Source organism: Vulpes vulpes, chromosome 1, assembly GCF_048418805.1.
Source record: "Vulpes vulpes isolate BD-2025 chromosome 1, VulVul3, whole genome shotgun sequence".
NCBI lineage: Eukaryota > Metazoa > Chordata > Mammalia > Carnivora > Canidae > Vulpes > Vulpes vulpes.
This window is the reverse complement of record NC_132780.1, coordinates 60,897,780-60,918,389: the sequence shown is the minus strand read 5'-3', so window position 1 is coordinate 60,918,389 and position 20,610 is coordinate 60,897,780. Positions and strand designations below refer to the sequence as shown.

General features: G+C 37.3%; 1 protein-coding gene across 2 annotated transcripts in view; it reads right to left on the bottom strand.

Moving 5' to 3' along the window:
• The window catches only part of TBC1D32 (TBC1 domain family member 32), a 206,466-nt gene that overhangs the window by 151,307 nt on the left and 34,549 nt on the right, over positions 1-20,610 (bottom strand). For both annotated transcript variants that reach the window (XM_072765188.1, XM_072765193.1), the window contains 4 exons: positions 19,838-19,897; positions 13,523-13,613; positions 4,017-4,157; positions 1,585-1,677 (listed from right to left, as the gene is read on the bottom strand). In XM_072765188.1, coding sequence (XP_072621289.1) covers positions 1,585-1,677; positions 4,017-4,157; positions 13,523-13,613; positions 19,838-19,897 — 385 coding nt within the window. The remainder of the gene's footprint in view (positions 1-1,584; positions 1,678-4,016; positions 4,158-13,522; positions 13,614-19,837; positions 19,898-20,610) is intronic.

Genomic DNA, 20,610 nt, shown 5'->3' with positions numbered 1-20,610 from the left:
TACCATAAATAAATAAATCTTTAAAAAATATATATGTATTCAAGTGTTCGGCCTGGTACAAAATGAAAGTAAAATAAATGATGGTCAAAAAGGCAAAAAAGATGAAAGCTCCTTTAAGACTAATATACCATTTTTTGTATTACCATAAAACTGGTGAAATGAATGAGCATTGTAAAGACTTTCTTTTAAAATATATATAGGGAAACACAAATATAAATAAATGTAACACAGGGAATAGTCACTAAAATCAGTGTGATATTTTCGGTTTCATAAATTAATATATTTTCAGGTTATTTGACCTAATACACTCACAAAATAGTGTTTTACAAGAAAGTAAGGAATCAAAAAGTTAGCAGCTTATGGTTGTAAGATATAATATTAAGAGTAATACCAAAGTTCTTAATTTAGCTTACATTATTCTATACTCCAAGAACACACTAAGACTTTAAGTCAATACTTGACAAAAAGAAAATGGAGAAAAAAGTGATCTCTTCAACCAGTTCCAAACCCTCTTTGCAATGAGAGATACTACCAATGAGCATATGTCCATTCATTCATTCACCCATTTTTTTATCTACTTCTGAGTACTTACTATGTGCCAGACACTGTGCTAGTACTATAATAGAAGTAACTAAGACAAAGAAAATTAAAAAACAGTCCACTAGATGGTAAAACAAGACACTGACACACAATTATAAGAGGGAACATTTTTTACAAAGGAAGCATAGTATGTTATCAGAGCATATAGCAAGAGGACCTAAACTACATATTTATACATGGAAATGCTATAAAGGCAGAAAGAAGTTTAAGAGCCATTGTTAAGACTAATAAGCTGTTATAATTACATAAATAAAACATGCCGATTGACAGATGGATATATCACTACTATTTATGGCCCAAACTACTTTTTTTCTTTAATTCACTTGAATTCTTCTCAGAATTTTGCCAGCATTTCTAAGATAACTTCCAGTTTTAGAAGACTATGAATCTATAGAATATGGGAGTGTTTGTTATTAAAATGTTTTACTTTGTAAACTTTCATTAATATTCAGAGGGAAAAGTATAAGTTCTTTTAAATGTTAATATTTTAAACTATTTTTTATAAGCTAGCCAACTGCTAAAGACTAAAAGTCATTATACTGAAAAACATGAAGCTTTTGTTTTTGCCTTATTCTTTAATGAGAGAGGATCTGAAGTTTTGGATGTGAGGTAAAATAAGCAGGCTGATCAAAGCATCAGGCAAGTATAAAGCATAAAACTGCAAGAAAGAACACATTACTACCTATCAATCAAATTTCCCTTAATAGCATTTCTTAAGAACATCTTGATCTTAAGAACATTAAAATTCTCAGCAAAATTGATTCTACATAAAAGCTAGTAAATTGGGAACATCTTAAAACATCAATGAACAAAATTAAATTTCATGGTTTACTTCTAGGACCAATGTAATTTGTTATGAATAATATTGCATCTTAGGAATCCTCTTTACCAAACTAGGTCAGTCACTCAAAACATCTAGACAATGGAATATTAAGTATTTTTAGATGTTTTCTATTACACTATTTAAAATAGAAGCAAAATTACCTAAATGTGCAGGTGATGTCATCTTTGGACAACTTGGTGAGTAATAGATAAGTTGGGTAAACAGAACCAGAAGATCTGTAAGGGATACTAAATCTTCGAAAAGGAAAAAAGAAGATTATTTTCTAGTATATACTTACAACTTAGAAAAATTTAACTGAGCTTCCCATTCTCCCGATTTTTTAGACACTGTGGTAAAATTAGGGTGAAGGGGGCTGGAACCAAATGAAAACAAATTAGACATGGGAAGTTAAAAGGTGGCAAGGACAGTAACGTCAGCAGGTGCTACACACAGGTGTAACTTTACCACTTATGGTGGACCCATCAGTTGATATAAACCTATGACAGGAAGATCTAAGAATCTCATCAGGGCTGTGAGCTTATTAGAAACGATAAAATTCAGGCTTATATGCTGTTCCAGCCAATTTATCTAAATGGAAATGTACAAGAGGTGTCAAATTTCTTCTAAGAAATATTTTAGGCTTAGTAGTAGCCAAATTATTTGTTTCTGTTACAAATACTTAACTCTGATGTTGTCACAAAGTTACAAAAGTAACTTTAGTAACAGTTACTAAAGTAACTATAGGCAATTTACAAATGAACAAGTATGGCAGTCTTTCAATAAGACTTTACATACACCAAAATTTTAATCTTATTCCACATGTCACAAAATAGCTTTGTAATTTTTTCCAGCAACTAACTGACAAGCCACACAAACAGTACCAGATTTGGCCCATTGATTTTAATTTACAAACCCCTGCTACAGAATCTTTACATCAAGATTCTGGTGAAAACACGTGAAACTTAGAGGTAAGTGTTGACTTATGTTAATATCGTAGAATACGGCTCCCAAAACTGAGTTTCGAGATGACCCGTGACATTTGATAGGCCAAAAAGTTGATGTTAAAAGTCAACATAAAGTGCTAAATTACAGATGACAGACATATAAACTTCAATTCAATACCTGCAATAACATCACAAATATTTATTAATCTATTTCTGTAAAGTTCAACAACATCCTATAAAATGGCAGCTCTTTTCTTGAAAGTCTACTCTAAATGCTCATTATGCCTAGAATTACACAATCACAGGATATACAAGTACATAAAACAGTTTTTGTTATGGAAGTCACAGCATAAATGAGGAGAAAGACTTAAGTAAAACAACTAGGAAATAGCACAAGTGTTCAAAATGAAGACACTCCATAACATGATTGGCAAACTATAGCAATTATGGCCTAATTATGAAACGACTGCAAGATAAAAGTGTTTTGTTTTACATTTTTAAAGGTGTGTAAAGAGTGTCAAGGGTCCCCCAAACCATACCCAGACACAATGACTGGTGAAATCCAGAACAAACCAGGTACAAGTGTCCAAGGGTCCTTTCCCGGGGAGTCACACAAAATACACTTAATTCTTCTAGCAACAAACTGTGACAACACGTGTGAAATGCTGGCTATCAAGAAGCTCCTTAGAGACTCAGTGTCCAAGATTTTTACTGGGGGCTGATGACATAAGCACTTTCTGCCTACCATATATCAAGATTTCAGGCTCCCAGAAGGAAAGCAAGTATTCAATGTAAACTGCTGTGTGTACAACTTTGGTAGGCCTAGTGAACCACTCTTATCAGTTCTAGGAGGAGTGAGAAATCCAAGTGTCCAGATCCCAGCTAAACGCAACCTTGCAAGCAGGCCTTCCTAAGGATAACAGTCTCATGCCTGCTGTGATAACTCTTTTGCACACACGAGCACATGAATACACAAATACAAAGGATATGCAACAGAGACAGTGTGTGGCCCACAAAACCAAAAACACTTACTATGGAAAAAGTTTGCTGATCCCTAGACTGTATTTCTAGTATAAATTTAAAGTTTTAAGGGAGGCAAAAAAAAATAATACTATATGCTGAAATTTGATGGGGGAAACTCTAAAAAATAGGACTTAGGGTAACAGTAATATATCAAATGGTACAAGGCTTGGCAGTTTATAAAACAGTATTCTGACACTGTATCTATGATCACCACAAAAACTGTATGAGTTCAGTATCAGTGATATTATTCCACTTTTGTAGATTAAAAAAAAACAACAGTTAAGTGATTTGCCTAAAAGGTCACAGCCAGTTTATAAGGGAACTATAATTTAAATAAGGTCTTCTAGTTCTGAATCCAGATCCAGATTGTTTAGTATGTCTAGGATTTTGAGATATGGAAAAATAAGGAAAGCATTAAAGGCTGGATGAATAGAAAACATACAGGAAAAAAGCACATACTGATAAAAGCAAATATAATACTTCAATGTGTACAAGCCATCAGTAGACTAAAAGGTATGTCAACTAAGTATCTTAGAAGAGATCATGCAAAACCTCCAAAGTTTAGTAATTCACAGCACACAAATCTTACCTAACTGAACATACTCATTTCTCCTAATTGTACTTACCTTTTCTATTCTTCAATTTTACGGGAAATAGCCGTCTGCCCTGTGTATAAATCAATAATCTTCCTAAAAGGCACAGTGAGTGAATGAAATAAATATATTGTAATTCTTGTCCTGAATAGAAGAAGGTTTTCTGTTTATTCCCTTAAAAGAGAAGCAAACAAATACATTTATTTTAATGTTACTATATTTTAGATAGTACCTATCTTCATTTCCTTCTGAATATTAAACAACGTTGCAGCCTGTAATGAAGACTCTGTTGGTGTTGGGAAAAAAAAAAAGTTAATTACCTTTCCTAAGATCCTGTAACACCTAAATCTCTGGGGAAAAGCATTCATCACAAAATTTAAGCTCAGGGAAAAGCATTCATCACAAAACTAAGTATTCGTTCTAAAACAATGTAAGATTGTCAGAGGTATTTGTTTTTAAGAGGAACTTCAAAAATAAGGGAGGAAGTCAATAGAAAATATTACTGTTTAATTCTACCCATTAAAAGTCAATACTATAAAAGACTGTATTTATAACCATGTTAGCAAATGAAATTAGAATCTGTAAAATATATACACACCTAATATATACCATTCATCCATACATTCAAGATCTATTGAGAACCTGTTTTATCTAAGACCATGAACTATTTGCTGGTGTCAAAAACCAGTAAGAAGCATGAAACTGGGATTCCAATTTAGAGTATGGCAATTAGTCTGGTATGACTAGAACTTGAGGAAGACAAGTGGCAAAGACAAGAGGGTAGAGGGTAGCAGGGGCAGACCACAGAGGACTAAGCTGCAGAAGGAATATGGATTTTACTGTAGAGGTGACTGAAATGATATTAAAGGGTTGTAAGCATGAAAGTAATCAAACATGCATGTGAAAAACTAACCTTGATGGTAGCATGGAAGAAGGTAAAGGCCTGAAATAAGACTAAAAAGATCACAAGCAGGGGAGCCCAGGTGGCTCAGCGGTTTAGCGCCACCTTCAGCCCAGGGTATGATCCTGGAGACCCCGGATCGACTGCATGGAGCCTGCTTCTCCCTCTGCCTGTGTCTCTGCCTCTCTCTCCTCTCTGTTTCTCATGAATAAATAAATAAAATCTTAAAAAAAAAAAAATCACGAGCAAAAGCACAGCAACAAGAATGGAGAAGAACAAAGAGATATTCAAGTGCCCATGGAGCACTCAGTCAAATAGTCTAAGTATGATACGGGTATATGGATCGGGAATACTGAAAAGTGGCAGACTTAAGAATTTCAGTCACCATACACATATATATAATTTTAAACCATGAAAGTAAATGGATTCCCCCAAGAGACAACAGGTAGACTAAGGTAAGAAAAAAAGGTCACAACCCTTGTGAGTACATACATACATAGAAAAGAGCTTTTCCAACAAAACGAGGATTCCTCATTCGAATGAGAGAATCCAAAAAAAAAGAATGGTACAATGAAGATGAGAGGAAGGATCAACAGAGACAAAGACTGTATTATTAGGACAAGAAAGAGGCGAAGTTGATAATGGGAAGATCATGGAGCACTAGAAAATGCCTCATTTCTGTTGTTGAATAGTGAATAAGTAGTAAAGAAATGGGGCCTGGGTGTATTTAGGATGCTTAGAAGAGTTTTCTATGCAGGAAAGCAAAGAGGTAAAAATACATGTGTACTGGTTCAGGTCTTTCTTTGAAAGATACACAAGGAGGTTCAGAAGATGCAGGAGAAATACCAACAGAAAGGGAGACACAATAGCAAGTGAAGCCATGTCCTAGTTCTAAAATGGAAACAAAACCCAAAGAATGCCAGAGGTGAACAAAATCAAGAACAAAAATCAATCTGGAAGAGAATACCTCTTTAGTGCAGCCCAGAGAAAAGGCATATTGATAAACGCATAAAAACAAGCATCTGCGTGCTCAGAAGCAGGACATTTGGGGAATTCATATCTGCAAAGTTCCACTTTTCTTAGTTCAGTAGGATGCAAGTTCTCCTCTTGAGAGAAAAGTGGGCCAAGGCAAAGCAAGGCCCTTGGTAAGACAGGTGAAAGCTTGCAATAGCTGTTGTGGACACTGAAGAAAGACTATCTAAGGGGATATAACACAGCTGCTATTTTTAGAAAAGTAGGTATGAGCACTAATTGCCTTACACATGCTCCCTACTCAATTTCCCGAAGACCAGAGAGGATGAGAGACTGAATTGATCTAAAGAAAAGACACTGCAGACAGGAAACTCTGAAATGAAAAAGAAAGAACAAGGATTTTTTTTTTAATTAATTTTTATTGGTGTTCAATTTACCAACATACAGAAAAACACCCAGTGCTCATCCCGTCAAGTGTCCACCTCAGTGCCCGTCACCCATTCCCCTCCAACACCCGCCCTCCTCCCCTTCCACCACCCCTAGTTCATTTCCCCGAGTTAGGAGTCTTTATGTTCTGTCTCCCTTCCTGATATTTCCCAACATTTCTTTTCCCTTCCTTTATATTCCCTTTCACTATTATTCATATTCCCCAAATGAATGAGAACATACACTGTTTGTCCTTCTCCGATTGACTTATTTCACTCAGCATAATACCCTCCAGTTCCATCCACATTGAGGCAAATGGTGGGTATTTGTCATTTCTAATTGCTGAGTAATATTCCATTGTATACATAAACCACATCTTCTTTATCCATTCATCTTTCAATGGACACCAAGGCTCCTTCCACAGTTTGGCTATCGTGGACATTGCTGCTAGAAACATCGGGGTGCAGGTGTCCCGACGTTTCATTGCATCTGAATCTTTGGGGTAAATCCCCAACAGTGCAATTGCTGGGTCGTAGGGCAGGTCTATTTTTAACTCTTTGAGGAACCTCCCACAGTTTTCCAGAGTGGCTGCACCAGTTCACATTCCCACCAACAGTGCAAGAGGGTTCCCTTTTCTCCGCATCCTCTCCAACATCTGTTGTTTCCTGCCTTGTTAATTTTCCCCATTCTCATTGGTGTGAGGTGGTATCTCATTGTGGTTTTGATTTGTATTTCCCTGATGGCAAGTGATGCAGAGCATTTTCTCATGTGCATGTTGGCCATGTCCATGTCTTCCTCTGTGAGATTTCTCTTCATGTCTTTTGCCCATTTCATGATTGGATTGTTTCTTTCTTTGGTGTTGAGTTTAATAAGTTCTTTATAGATTTTGGAAACTAGCCCTTTATCTGATATGTCGTTTGCAAATATCTTCTCCCATTCTGTAGGTTGTCTTTGAGTTTTGTTGACTGTATCCTTTGCTGTGCAAAAGCTTCTTATCTTGATGAAGTCCCAATAGTTCATTTTTGCTTTTGTTTCTTTTGCCTTTGTGGATGTATCTTGCAAGAAGTTACTGTGGCCGAGTTCAAAAAGGGTGTTGCCTGTGTTCTCCTCTAGGATTTTGATGGACTCTTGTCTCACATTTAGATCTCTCATCCATTTTGAGTTTATCTTTGTGTATGGTGAAAGAGAGTGGTCCAGTTTCATTCTTCTGCATGTGGATGTCCAATTTTCCCAACACCATTTATTGAAGAGACTGTCTTTCTTCCAATGGATAGTCTTTCCTCCTTTATCGAATATTAGATGACCATACATTTCAGGGTCCACTTCTAGGTTCTCTATTCTGTTCCATTGATCTATGTGTCTGTTTTTGTGCCAGTACCACACTGTCTTGATGACCACAGCTTTGTAGTACAACCTGAAATCTGGCATTGTGATGCCCCCAGCTATGGTTTTCTTTTTTAAAATTCCCCTGGCTATTCGGGGTCTTTTCTGATTCCACACAAATCTTAAAATAAGTTGTTCTAACTCTCTGAAGAAAGTCCATGGTATTTTGATAGGGATTGCATTAAACGTGTAAATTGCCCTGGGTAACATTGACATTTTTACAATATTAATTCTGCCAATCCATGAGCATGGAATATTTTTCCATCTCTTTGTGTCTTCCTCAATTTCTTTCAGAAGTGTTCTATAGTTTTTAGGGTATAGATCTTTTACCTCTTTGGTTAGGTTTATTCCTAGGTATCTTATGCTTTTGGGTGCAATTGTAAATGGGATTGACTCCTTAATTTCTCTTTCTTCAGTCTCATTGTTAGTGTAAAGAAATGCCATTGATTTCTGGGCATTGATTTTGTATCCTGCCATGCTACCAAATTGCTGTATGAGTTCTAGCAATCTTGGGGTGGAGGCTTTTGGGTTTTCTATGTAGAGTATCATGTCATCGGCGAAGAGGGAGAGTTTGACTTCTTCTTTGCCAATTTGAATGCCTTTAATGTCTTTTTGTTGTCTGATTGCTGAGGCGAGGACTTCCAGAACTATGTTGAACAGCAGTGGTGAGAGTGGACATCCCTGTCTTGTTCCTGATCTTAAGGGAAAGGCTCCCAGTGCTTCCCCATTGAGAATGATATTTGCTGTGGGCTTTTCATAAATGGCTTTTAAGATGTCGAGGAAAGTTCCCTCTATCCCAACACTCTGAAGGGTTTTGATCAGGAATGGATGCTGTATTTTGTCAAATGCTTTCTCTGCATCTAATGAGAGGATCATATGGTTCTTGGTTTTTCTCTTGCTGATATGATGAATCACATTGATGGTTTTACGAGTGTTGAACCAGCCTTGTGTCCCGGGGATAAATCCTGCTTGGTCATGGTGAATAATTTTCTTAATGTGTTGTTGGATCCTATTGGCTAGTATCTTGTTGAGAATTTTTGCATCCATGTTCATCAGGGATATTGGTCTGTAATTCTCCTTTTTGGTGGGGTCTTTGTCTGGTTTCGGAATTAAGGTGATGCTGGCCTCATAGAACGAATTTGGAAGTACTCCATCTCTTTCTATCTTTCCAAACAGCTTTAGTAGAATAGGTATGATTTCTTCTTTGAACGTTTGATAGAATTCCCCTGGGAAGCCATCTGGCCCTGGACTCTTGTGTCTTGGGAGGGTTTTGATGACTGCTTCAATTTCCTCCCTGGTTATTGGCCTGTTCAGGTTTTCTATTTCTTCCTGCTCCAGTTTTGGTAGTTTGTGGCTTTCCAGGAATGCGTCCATTTCTTCTAGATTTCCTAATTTATTGGCATACAGCTGTTCATAATGTTTTTAAAATCGTTTGTATTTCCTTGGTGTTGGTAGTGATCTCTCCTTTCTCATTCATGATTTTATTAAATTTGAGTCTTCTCTCTCTTCTTTTTAATAAGGTTGGCTAATGGTTTATCTATCTTATTAATTCTTTCAAAGAACCAACTCCTGGTTCTGTTGATCTGTTCCACAGTTCTTTTGGTCTCGATATCATTGAGTTCTGCTCGAATTTTAATTAACTGTCTTCTTCTGCTGGGGGTGGGGTCTATTTGTTGCTTTTTCTCTAGTTCCTTTATGTGTAAGGTGAGCTTTTGAATTTGAGATCTTTCCAGTTTTTGAATGGATGCTTGTATTGCAATGTATTTCCCCCTCAGGACTGCTTTTGCTGCATCCCAAAGATTTTGAACGGTTGTATCTTCATTCTCATTAGTTTCCATGAATCTTTTTAATTCTTCCTTAATTTCCTGGTTGACCCCTTCATCTTTTAGCAGGATGGTCCTTAACCTCCACGTGTTTGTGGTCCTTCCAAACTTCTTGTTGTGATTAAGTTCTAATTTCAAGGCATTATGGTCTGAGAATATACAGGGGACTATCCCGATCTTTTGGTATCGGTTCAGACCCGATTTGTGACCCAGTATGTGGTCTATTCTGGAGAAAGTTCCATGTGCACTTGAGAAGAATGTGTATTCAGTTGAGTTTGGATGTAAAGTTCTGTAGATATCTGTGAAATCCATCTGGTCCAGTGTATCATTTAAAGCTCTCGTTTCTTTGGAGATGTTGTGCTTAGAAGACCTATCTAGTATAGAGAGAGCTAAATTGAAGTCACCAAGTATAAGTGTATTATTATCAAAGTATTTCTTCAGTTTGGTTATTAATTGGTTTAAATATTTGGCAGCTCCCACATTCGGGGCATATATATTGAGGATTGTTAAGTCCTCTTGTTGGATAGATCCTTTGAGTATGAGATAGTGTCCCTCTTCATCTCTCACTATAGTCTTCGGGGTAAATTTTAATTTATCTGATATAAGGATGGCAACCCCTGCTTTCTTTTGAGGACCATTTGAATAGTAAATGGTTCTCCAACCTTTTATTTTCAGGTTGTAGGTGTCCTTCTGTCTAAAATGAGTCTCTTGTAGACAGCAAATAGATGGGTCCTGCTTTTTTATCCAGTCTGAAACCCTGTGCCTTTTGATGGGGTCATTAAGCCCATTCACGTTCAGAGTTACTATTGATAGATATGAGTTTAGTGTCAACATATCTATTCAGTCCTTGTTTTTGTGGATTGTTCCACTGAACTTCTTCTTAAAGGGGAATTTTAAGAGTCCCCCTTAAAATTTCTTGCAGAGCTGGTTTGGAGGTCACATATTCTTTCAGTTCCTGCCTGTCTTGGAAGCTCTTTATCGCTCCTTCCATTTTGAATGAAAGCCTTGCTGGACAAAGTATTCTTGGTTGCATGTTCTTTTCATTTAGGACCCTGAATATATCCTGCCAGCCCTTTCTGGCCTGCCAGGTCTCTGTGAAGAGGTCTGCTGTTACCCTAATATTCCTCCCCATAAAAGTCAGGGACTTTTTTTCTCTTGCTGCTTTAAGGATCTTCTCCTTATCTTTGGAATTTGCAAGCTTCACTATTAAATGTGAGGTGTTGAACGGTTTTTGTTGATTTTAGGGGGGGATCTCTCTATTTCCTGGATCTGAATGCCTGCTTCCCTTCCCAGATTCGGAAAGTTTTCAGCTAGGATTTGTTCAAATACATATTCTGGCCCTCTGGCCCTTTCGGCGCCCTTGGGAACCCCAATTAAACGTAGGTTTTTCTTCCTCAGGCTGTCATTTATTTCCCTTAATCTATCCTCATGGTCTTTTAATTGCCTATCTCTTTTTTCCTCAGTTTCCCTCTTTGCCATCAACTTGTCTTCTATGTCACTCACTCGTTCTTCCACCTCGTCAAGCCTCGTCGTTAGGACTTCTAGCTTGGATTGCATCTCATTTAATTGATTTTTAATTTCTGCCTGATTGGATCTAAATTCTGCAGTCATGAAGTCTCTTGAGTCCTTTATGGTTTTTTCTAGAGCCACCAGTAGCTGTAAAATAGTGCTTCTGAATTGGCTTTCTGACATTGAATTGTAATCCATATTTTGTAACTCTGTGGGAGCGAGGGCTGTTTCTGATTCTTTTTTTTGAGGTGAGGTTTTGCTTCTAGTCATTTTGCTCAGTGCAGAGTGGCCAAAAACAAGTTGTATTGGGAAAAGGAGAAAAAGAGAGAGAAGGAAAGAAAAGAGAAAAAGAAAAAAAGGGGGAAAAGAGAAGAAAAAGAAAGAAAAAGAAAGAAAGGAGAAAAAAGAAAAAAAAGGGGGGGGTGGGGGAAGCAATCAGAAATCAAGAAGAAAGAAAGAAAAAAAAGCACAAAACAAAACAAAAACAAAAACAAAAAAAAAAAAAACACGGGGGGAGAATCTTCCAATTCTGTATACTTTAAGTCCCTTGTCCTCCCTTGAAACTGGTCAGTCTCCTTGGTCTTCTGGGGGAGGGGCCTGCTGTGCTGATTCTCACGTGTTAGCACTTGGGGGAGCTGCTCTGCCCCTGCCTGGTGCAGGGCTCAGTGGGGGTTGTTTACCCCGTGAGGCCCCGGGAGGAAGCCACAGTGGCGGGGGCAGCTCTGGGACCCTGGAGTCAGCTCCCGCAGTAGCTCCGGGGCTCTCCGTCTGCAGGGCCTGGGGGCTCCCAGGCGGGGCCGCTGATCTGCTCAGTTCCAGGCAGGAGCGTCCTCGCTGTCCTGGGCCCTCCCGGCCTCTGCCTGTCCCGGGGGAGGCCGGATCCTGGGCTGTGTCCCGGCGCCCTGTGCTCCGGCGCCTGCGCTGTTGGATTCGCACTCCCGCCCCGCAGCCCCCTCCGCGGAGCCGCCGCCCGAGCCCCTCCGAGCTGTTCCCGGAGCCGCGCCGCCCCCTCCGCGCGGAGCTTCTTCCTCCGCCCGAACCGCCGCCGCTGAGCTGCTCCGGGAGCCGCGCAGCCCCCTCCGCGGAGCCGCCGCCCGAGCCCCTCCGAGCTGCTACGGGTCCCGCCGAGCGCTGCAGCCCTTAGGGAGCTCGGCGCACTCTCCCGGGGCACAGTTCCTCTGTTACTGTCCCAGGGAGCCCGAGGGCATCCCCGCCTTTCTGGGGATCCTGCTCCAATTCCCCGGGAGGCCGCGGGGAAGGTTGGTGCAGCTCCTGCTCCTCCGGGCCGGGGCTCTCCTGTCCTGGGGACACTCGCCCCGGCCTCAGCCCGGCTCCTCGCGGGGCCCCTCCCCCTTGGAGGCCTTTTGTTTCTTTATTTCTTTTTCCCCATCTTCCTACCTTGATAGAAGCGCGAACTCTTCTCACTGTAGCATTCCAGCTGGTCTCTCTTTAAATCTCAGGCCGAATTCGTAGATTTTCAGGATGATTGGATGGTTTTCTAGGTAATTTGTTGAGGACAGGTGATTTGGAGACCCTACTCTTCCGCCATCTTGCCCCTCCCCCCTCAAGAACAAGGATTTTTGAAAGAAATGGCAAAAAAGAAAAAAAAAAAAGCATGAAGCACTCCAGGTCTTCACTAGACAGGGAAGAGAGCAAAGTCATGATGCCCTAGTAGAAAGTAGAAAGATAGGGAGGGGAAAAAAGCACTAGATATGACATTTTAATATCAAGAAGCTTTAAAAATCCATAATTTACAAAGGATATACAAACTTATCCTTATGTAAATTTAGCCTTTTCATCTTAAATAAATTCTGGCTTCTGTACATCCCCCTCCACTACAAAACACTAGTTTTGAAACCCACTAATTATTGGTCTTTGACTATTTTTCTTGCTTGAGTTAGATAAAGAATTTACCTAAGGATAAAAAAATAAGATCTTCATATTCTCAGACAACTTACTATTTGCTTAAAGTGACATAAGAGAATGATAAAAGATTAACAAAGTGTATAGACATTGGTATGCAGAAGAATCTTGACTATCAGAGATGATTTACTTTAATTATTCCTGAGACTCAATAGAGTGACTAAGGCTAGATTATGAAACATCTAGGGTATTTTAGCTCAGACAGGATAAGCAGATAGGAATCACAGGGTGGGGCATCCAGAAATAAAACAGTATTTTACAGAAATGTTCCTCCTCATAAAATGTATAAAGGACAATTTAATGACTAAATACACTAGAGGAAAGAATGAGCAGTATAGTATTGTAAAATAACAGACTAGGACATATACTCTAGCATAAATTGAAGAGCTACATATGTAGGGATCCATATGCTAATACATTAATTTCAAATGTACAGCTGTTATTAGTCATCATTGTGGTGTGTCTTTTAAATTTGTGAAAATATTTTAATTTAGCAGAAGTGATCTAATTTACCATGCTACTGACTGTTAAAAAATAAGTTACTAAGCTATTAGTAAAAGGTATCATATTTAAAAGTATGCAACAAAGAAAACAATACTTACCACAATGCTTTGAATGACTCAAAATCTCATGGACTTTCATGGCTTCACACAACTCAAAGTACTGAAAACACTGCTGAACTGCTGTAGTTATCTAGTAAAATAATAACATTAATTCTAAAAATTTACAGCCCCCAAGTTCAAGAAGTTAAAAAAAATTAATCAAAGTTCTAAAATTATGCTGGAAAAATATTTTTAAAATATTTAAAATAATACCTTTCTAGACCACTGAAGCTCAGCTTCCTCAGTTACATTTTAACTATGGCATCATTCTGGGAAACACCAAAAATACTTGTGGACCAACAATATTGCTATAACATCCAGGTCAATGGATAAAAATAAATACATACTTCATACTTTATAGTGAAAGAAGCAAAAATTCCGTGACCACAACTTTAAGAACTCCCTTGCCAATATCCTCAGTTCCTTTTCCTTTGCCTTAGAGTCTTTTCTTCTTATCTAGCCAGCAAAATATAAACTAGATCAAGCCTTCATTTCCATCTCAGATACTAGAATTGCTGAAAACTGATAAAAATCTCATAATGCAAAGAACAGTGACAATAGAAAATGATCTCCAACTGCTACTGTACCCAGTCATTCCCCTATGAGTCTCCATTCTACCTCCTTCTCCCATTCTTCCAACCAGACTTCAAATCTTCTCCCCTTTCCTCTGCACTTACTTCCTGTGTATGTCCTCTCATTCTAATTCTCAAAATAGAAGCCACCAGTGACAGAAGGATTGATAATTGTTAAGACTGGCAATAAAGAGGTTGTTGGTGACCCTGAAAATATCAGTTTCAGGGGAGTCTGGGAATAAAACCAAACTGTAATGAAAAGAAATAGGAACTGAGAAAGTAGAGGCAGCTAGTATAACTTTCATTTTCAGGAAGGCTGGCTGTGGGGGAAAAAAATGGCAACAGCTGGTATAGGAATCTTAGAGACAACACTGAATTCTTTCTCAGGTTGGAAGGAGATGATCATGTTTAGATGTTATTGGAAAAAGATGAAGATTGTGTGGAGAAAAGACAATTTATAGTTTATTTGAATGGCCTCAGTGTCATACCGAAAAAAGTTACTATGGCAGGCACATCATAACAAAGGCCTGCTTACAAGGTTGGACACTGACTACCAACTGGGAGCTTATATCAATGGGAAATTCCAAGAACTGATACGAAGGGCTCAGTACCTAAGTAATGTATACAAACAAGGTGGTTTACACTGAACGCCTGCTTTCCTTCTGGGAGTCTGAAATTCTGGTATGTGCTACGCAGAAGATACCTACATGATCAATCCCCAATTAAAAAAGGAGAAGGGACAGAGTCTTTAATGAGCTTCCCTGGAGGACATTCCACATAAGCTTCTTGGATACTTTTTTCTCTCAACTCTCCTCTTTCTCTCCTGCAAATCATCAAATCTGAGGGGTGGTTTTTGGGATATCCTCCCATATCTATAGATCTTATCTAAATTAAACTTTAGAGATCCAGATCAATATGAAACTGCCTCTTGAAAATCTTGATCTCAAACTTCTAAGACCAAATCTACCAAATCTAAAGTTATTACCCTTCCCAACTTCTTCCTATTTTCCTCCTACTGTGTTACTTATCTCGATGAATTACATTAATCACTCAATTAAGTCCTCATACATCCCCCATTTAAAAAACCAAGTCTTCTACACCCTATATTCTAAAAATAAAGGTACTCTTGAGTCCATATATTTATCCCAATTCATGCTGTCACAGCCTAAATTAATGCTTCCATCACCTTTTGCTTGGATTACTTGAAATACTCTTCATATTTTGCTTCAACACTTCTCCCCTATCTCCACCTAGCACCTTTAAGCCATTTTCTAAATTTTCCAAGGCCCAAATATGGCCACTAATCAGTGGCTCACTGTATCTCTAGGATAAAAGCCTATCTCCTAAATTCGACATACTATATATGTGTTATTCCTCTTAGATACCTCCATCCACAGCCATACACATATGCACAAACACAGAGAAACAGATCAACCCATGTAAAAATCGGTCACCAAAAGCCAATTCAACACATGACCAAATATCCAATTCATCAAAAGCAAATTCACTCAAAATCTCACTAAACCAACATAGTTAAATCTGAAACACACTTGGAACTGACATTTACAACAAACTGAACATTTTTAGTTATAAAAGGAAAAGGACTGAATATTTCCCTTAAATAGGCCTATTTTTATTATAAGCAGGCCAACTGTCATAGTCCCAATTTAAAGTATCCAAGTAATTTTCAGAAAACACCATCCCATCTACTTAGTATTAGCATTCAGAGAACTGATTCTCAGGAAATTTCCTGTGTCGAGTCATAAAATATGTAGTTTCTAAACATGCTTTGTGTTTTACAATCGCTAAGCCTATTCCACTCCCCTGACATATTTTTCTGCCACAACCTTAACCACACCACTTCTCTTTTCCAGGAGAACACCTGCTCATTAAGAATAAAAAAATTCCACATAATCCTCATTAAAGAGTGATTGTTCTATAAATAATAAAGGTCATAACCAGATTTAAGTTTACTTAATAAATCGATGACAAATCTACATAACCACAATCACAGGTATCTGGAATAACAAGTTTAAAACCCTGTAAATCAATATATGTCAATGGATGTCAACAATATATTCCTGAAAGCCAACCACCAGTGTTAGCTCCGTGCTTCTGAAAAAAAGCCAAGAATAGACACACTCCAGGAAATATATTTGTAAAAGCCAGTCAGCAAGAATCTCACCTGAGTTGCCATCCTTCCACAATTGATATGAACTCACTCTTGCCTCTGAAGCCCCACCAGTTTCTGAGTTCTAAGCTTCCCCAAAACCCTGTAAGATTAAAAATCTGCTTTGCCTAACTTAAGCAATAAATTCAGCTTTATATGTTGTTTCAGATATTCAACAGTGGTCTTAATCCTGGACAAGTCTAGTGCTTCCATAAAGATGACCCTGAAGACTCCCACTTGGTAGTATTCCATAGGATCCTCAAAGAAGAGCATTCACTAGGCCTCCCTGAGTCCCAAACTCTGATGGTCCTTCAGATCTGCCACCATAACTTGGTCTCAGTGATCTGAGCTTGGACCTGCTTCATTGACTATTCACTGCTAAATTAATTTTAGTATATTAAGATTTGTAATAAAATAAGTCTTTACAGAAAGTAGCCTTTTGTTTTGGAGGGGCACTATTTGGTAAGCATTTTTGCTATTAATCAGCTTATTCTTCTGTTTATTTTGCTTTTGTTATCTGTACAGTCTCAACTCCTGTTTTATTTTGGTTTATCTTGCATCTACTGAATATATAAAGGAGAGCTCCATAAATAGCATTAGGAAGCACAGTCTAAGAAGTGTCTAATCTAGTCAATCAAATCCTAGTCAGCCCTGAGATTCTTGGCTACTAGCAACAAATTCATGTAAAAGCAACTAGTCAAACTGCCTTGCAACCCCTACAAAAATTCCACAAGGCTACTCCGATTAGTCAGTTCATGTCACTGATCATATACAGTCCCTCCCTAGCTTCTGCATGGTGAAAACCTGAGACATCATTCAGAAGCTCATATTTTTGCCCAAAAGTATAGTGATACATTTGATATTTGTCATGAGTTTTTCTAAATCTAAGCTGCAACCTCTTCCTGATAGAAATTCTACTTCCTGGATGAATTTATTCTTACAATCCTAGTGCTTACACACACAATTAATTGGTAAGCAAGATAACCAAAAATGACTTAGAACAATTACCATTATGGGGAACTTCTGACATAACAAAATAATGCTTAACAGAAGCTCTAAATTAAGAGACAAAAGAACAAAGAATAGTCAGCTTCTCTAAGTGAGAATTCAAAACATTATCTCAAAATGGTTTCTTTGAAAGACTATTTATTTCACTTCCATTCAAACCTTCAGAAACCCATTTTCCTTGCACCCATCCCAACCAGCTTTATCTTCACCACTCACTTCTATTCCTTCCTCCTCTCCTTTGCTTCTTAAAAATTGCTACCTTTTATTTAGAAAAGGATAACAATCACAGGAAAAGGGACACACTCAGGAGAGGAAAAATCACATATGATATCCCCTTTAAACTGGGGCAGGAAGCAAAAGTATTAATAGAAAAATTTAAACAACAGTCTAAAGAATCAAACTGAAGGTTAAAGAATGATTTTCCTCAACTCCAAGAAAACAGAAATTTGCTGTAAAATTCAGGATTTTATTTGATATTTATTCTCCTGCCCTATCAAACACATATCAGCCAGTATATTTAATTGCTAACCCCTAAGATAGAGGAAAGGCAACTTTAAAAATAGGGTATGTGAAAAACCGAGAGAGAATTTAAACTCTAGTTGTCAATATTTTTTTAAATGACTTTGAGAAGGCAAGAAAAAGAGAAAATACACTACATAAAGCTATTTCAGAAACCATTCCCTTAAGGGTAGATTGGGCAAAGAATGAAGTTGTTAAAAATAAAAGGTTAAATATTTATGCTAATAGCCAAATGCCTTTCAACTAGTTCATGACTTTATGATGCAATGGAAATAAAGCTCTCAACTTTCTCAGCTCTTAAAAACTGACAGCAGAAAAGTGCTATCAGAAAGTATGCAGGAGAAGCTGTAGGAAATGCTTTAGCAGGTCATCCTGCCAAACACCCTGCTATGATTAAGGTCCTTATGCAAGGAACAGTTACAAAGCAAAAGACAAATGCATGCAATGGTTTTAAAGTTTCCACTGTCCATGCACAAAATCTGATCTTCAATTCTGAAAAGTGGGGGGAACAGAGTTTGTATCCATTTTCCTCAATCTTTCTTTTCAAAAGTTGGGCCAAGATTACTTTAAAATTTATACATACACAAACACACATACACAAATCTTTTGATATTTTTAAGTTTAGGAAAGCTCTTTAAGAGAAAATGAGGTTTAAGTTGAAACCTCATGCAAGTCTGGCCCATTATGCACAGGAAATATCTGATCCAGTTGTAAAATATAAAAGTTGTTTATAAGAAAGTAACTATTTTTCAAACTAAACACTGATTATGATATAATTATTAAAAATGTGTTCCTTATTTAAAAAGTTAATCTATCAGAAACATCTGCAATACTTCCACCTGGGCCCCTGTAATAGCAACAGTGAGTTATATGCATGACAAACCACGGGAGGGTGAGTCATCAGGATTTTTCCTCCTACTTTCTGTATTCTGACAAGATCAATCTATGTTCATATGGCCTAAATCTTCATTTCAAATAGGAATGGGAGAGAAATGAGATGTGGAAGGACTTCATGTCATAAAAATTTTAAACATTAGGTTTTTTAAAAATACATTTACTTGAGAGACAGAGAGAGAGAGGGAACACGCGTGGACCCATGTAAGTAAAGGGAGGGGCAGAGGGAAAGAAAATCTCCAGCAGACTCCCCAGTGAGCGTGGTGCCCAACTCAGGCTCCATCTCAGAATCTTACAACCCTGAGATCATGACCTGAGCTGAAACCAAGAATTAGTTGATTAACTGGCTGAGCCACCCAGGCACCCCAAATACTTACTACATCTACTAAGAAATTCCCACTCTATTCTTCAATATCCCTCTCTTCTCCTTCCTGAAACTCAATGCTCTCGATTCTCAAACACAAAAAAAATGTATTATTCTTCCATTTTATGTTCTACTGCACTCATTTAGAAGTTCATTACTCTAGGAATATTTCCCTTCTTTTAAACTCAAGATTCTAACTACATAAATCATATTTATCATTTCAAAGTCATATTAGAACTTTTAAAAATAGTTTTAAAAATCTCACGTCATGTTTGTCAATTGTTATTAGACAATTTCTTTTCAATTTCTTTCGATGCCTTTACACACTATTCTGCTAATAGCAATAAATGCAGAAAATTATGCTAATATATTTTACAGTATTAGTTTATATTGTGTATAACTTGAATTAATTTTTGTGAATGCATTTATCATTCTGAGTTTTTCATACAACTTTCAGTCAAAAGCATGGGTATATTTTATAAAACCAACTCTCCTATAAACACCTGACCTGAATTAAGTTACAATACTTAAAATAGGGCCTATCTCAAACTAGCTTGTTAGCATCCCAATTTACTATGTAATTATGGATTTCCTAATTGTTATCCTGACTATAATTTAAATTTCTATTTTTATCCTTTTATGTCTCACAGAATGGAAGTTTTAAAAAATCACATAAAAAGGGGATTGTATCATCAACCAAGATAATCATCATTCAACTTTGCACATTCAACTTTTTACATCGTATTTTGTGATATTATTTCTCAACATAAGGACAGAAACAGACTTACCAGAGATTTATATTTCTTTTCTAGAAGTCTTAGTACCGCCGTTCTGCTATAATATGCATGCTAAAATTAGGAGAAAATGATATTTAATTTAATATTCAAGCCATCCCATTCAAAGTCTATTTTTCCTGCATCATTTCCAATAACATAAATTACCAAGTTTTAAATTATTGTAATCAGTACAAAACAGGTTTTTCTATGTACAATGGATTATGAGCATAGCAATCACAAGAATGCAAATGATATGAAAAAACTATGGATCATTTATTAACAGTAGAAAAATATTCTTTCCCTCAATTGCAACCAGTTTCTGTGCTAAGTTATTTTAAAACCATTATCAACAAACATATCTGAAGGAAAGATAAAAAAGTGGAGGCAGGGAGATCACAGCCCTCACAATGAGGAGGACACTCTGCTGTCTACATATGCAGAAGTTTGCCCAGCATGAAATATTCTAATGGAACAGTATCTTAATCATTTTCTGTCAATCATATATTTTAAGTGATTCAAAGTGCCAAAAATAATTCCCTCCTTAGAGCTGAATATAGTAGGATTAAAACATGCTTTTTATGCACTGCACAAAGGGGAGATTATACATAAATATTACTAAATTATATTAGATATCACTTGTTTTCAATGTAGTTTCTTCATTTTATGTAACACAAATTATTAAACAGTATTAAACTTGGTAAAAACTATTAGAATTCTGGGAAATAGAGTTAATTAAATGGGGTAGCAGTTAACTGAGGGTTAATAAAAACCCCTTTGTGTTTTAA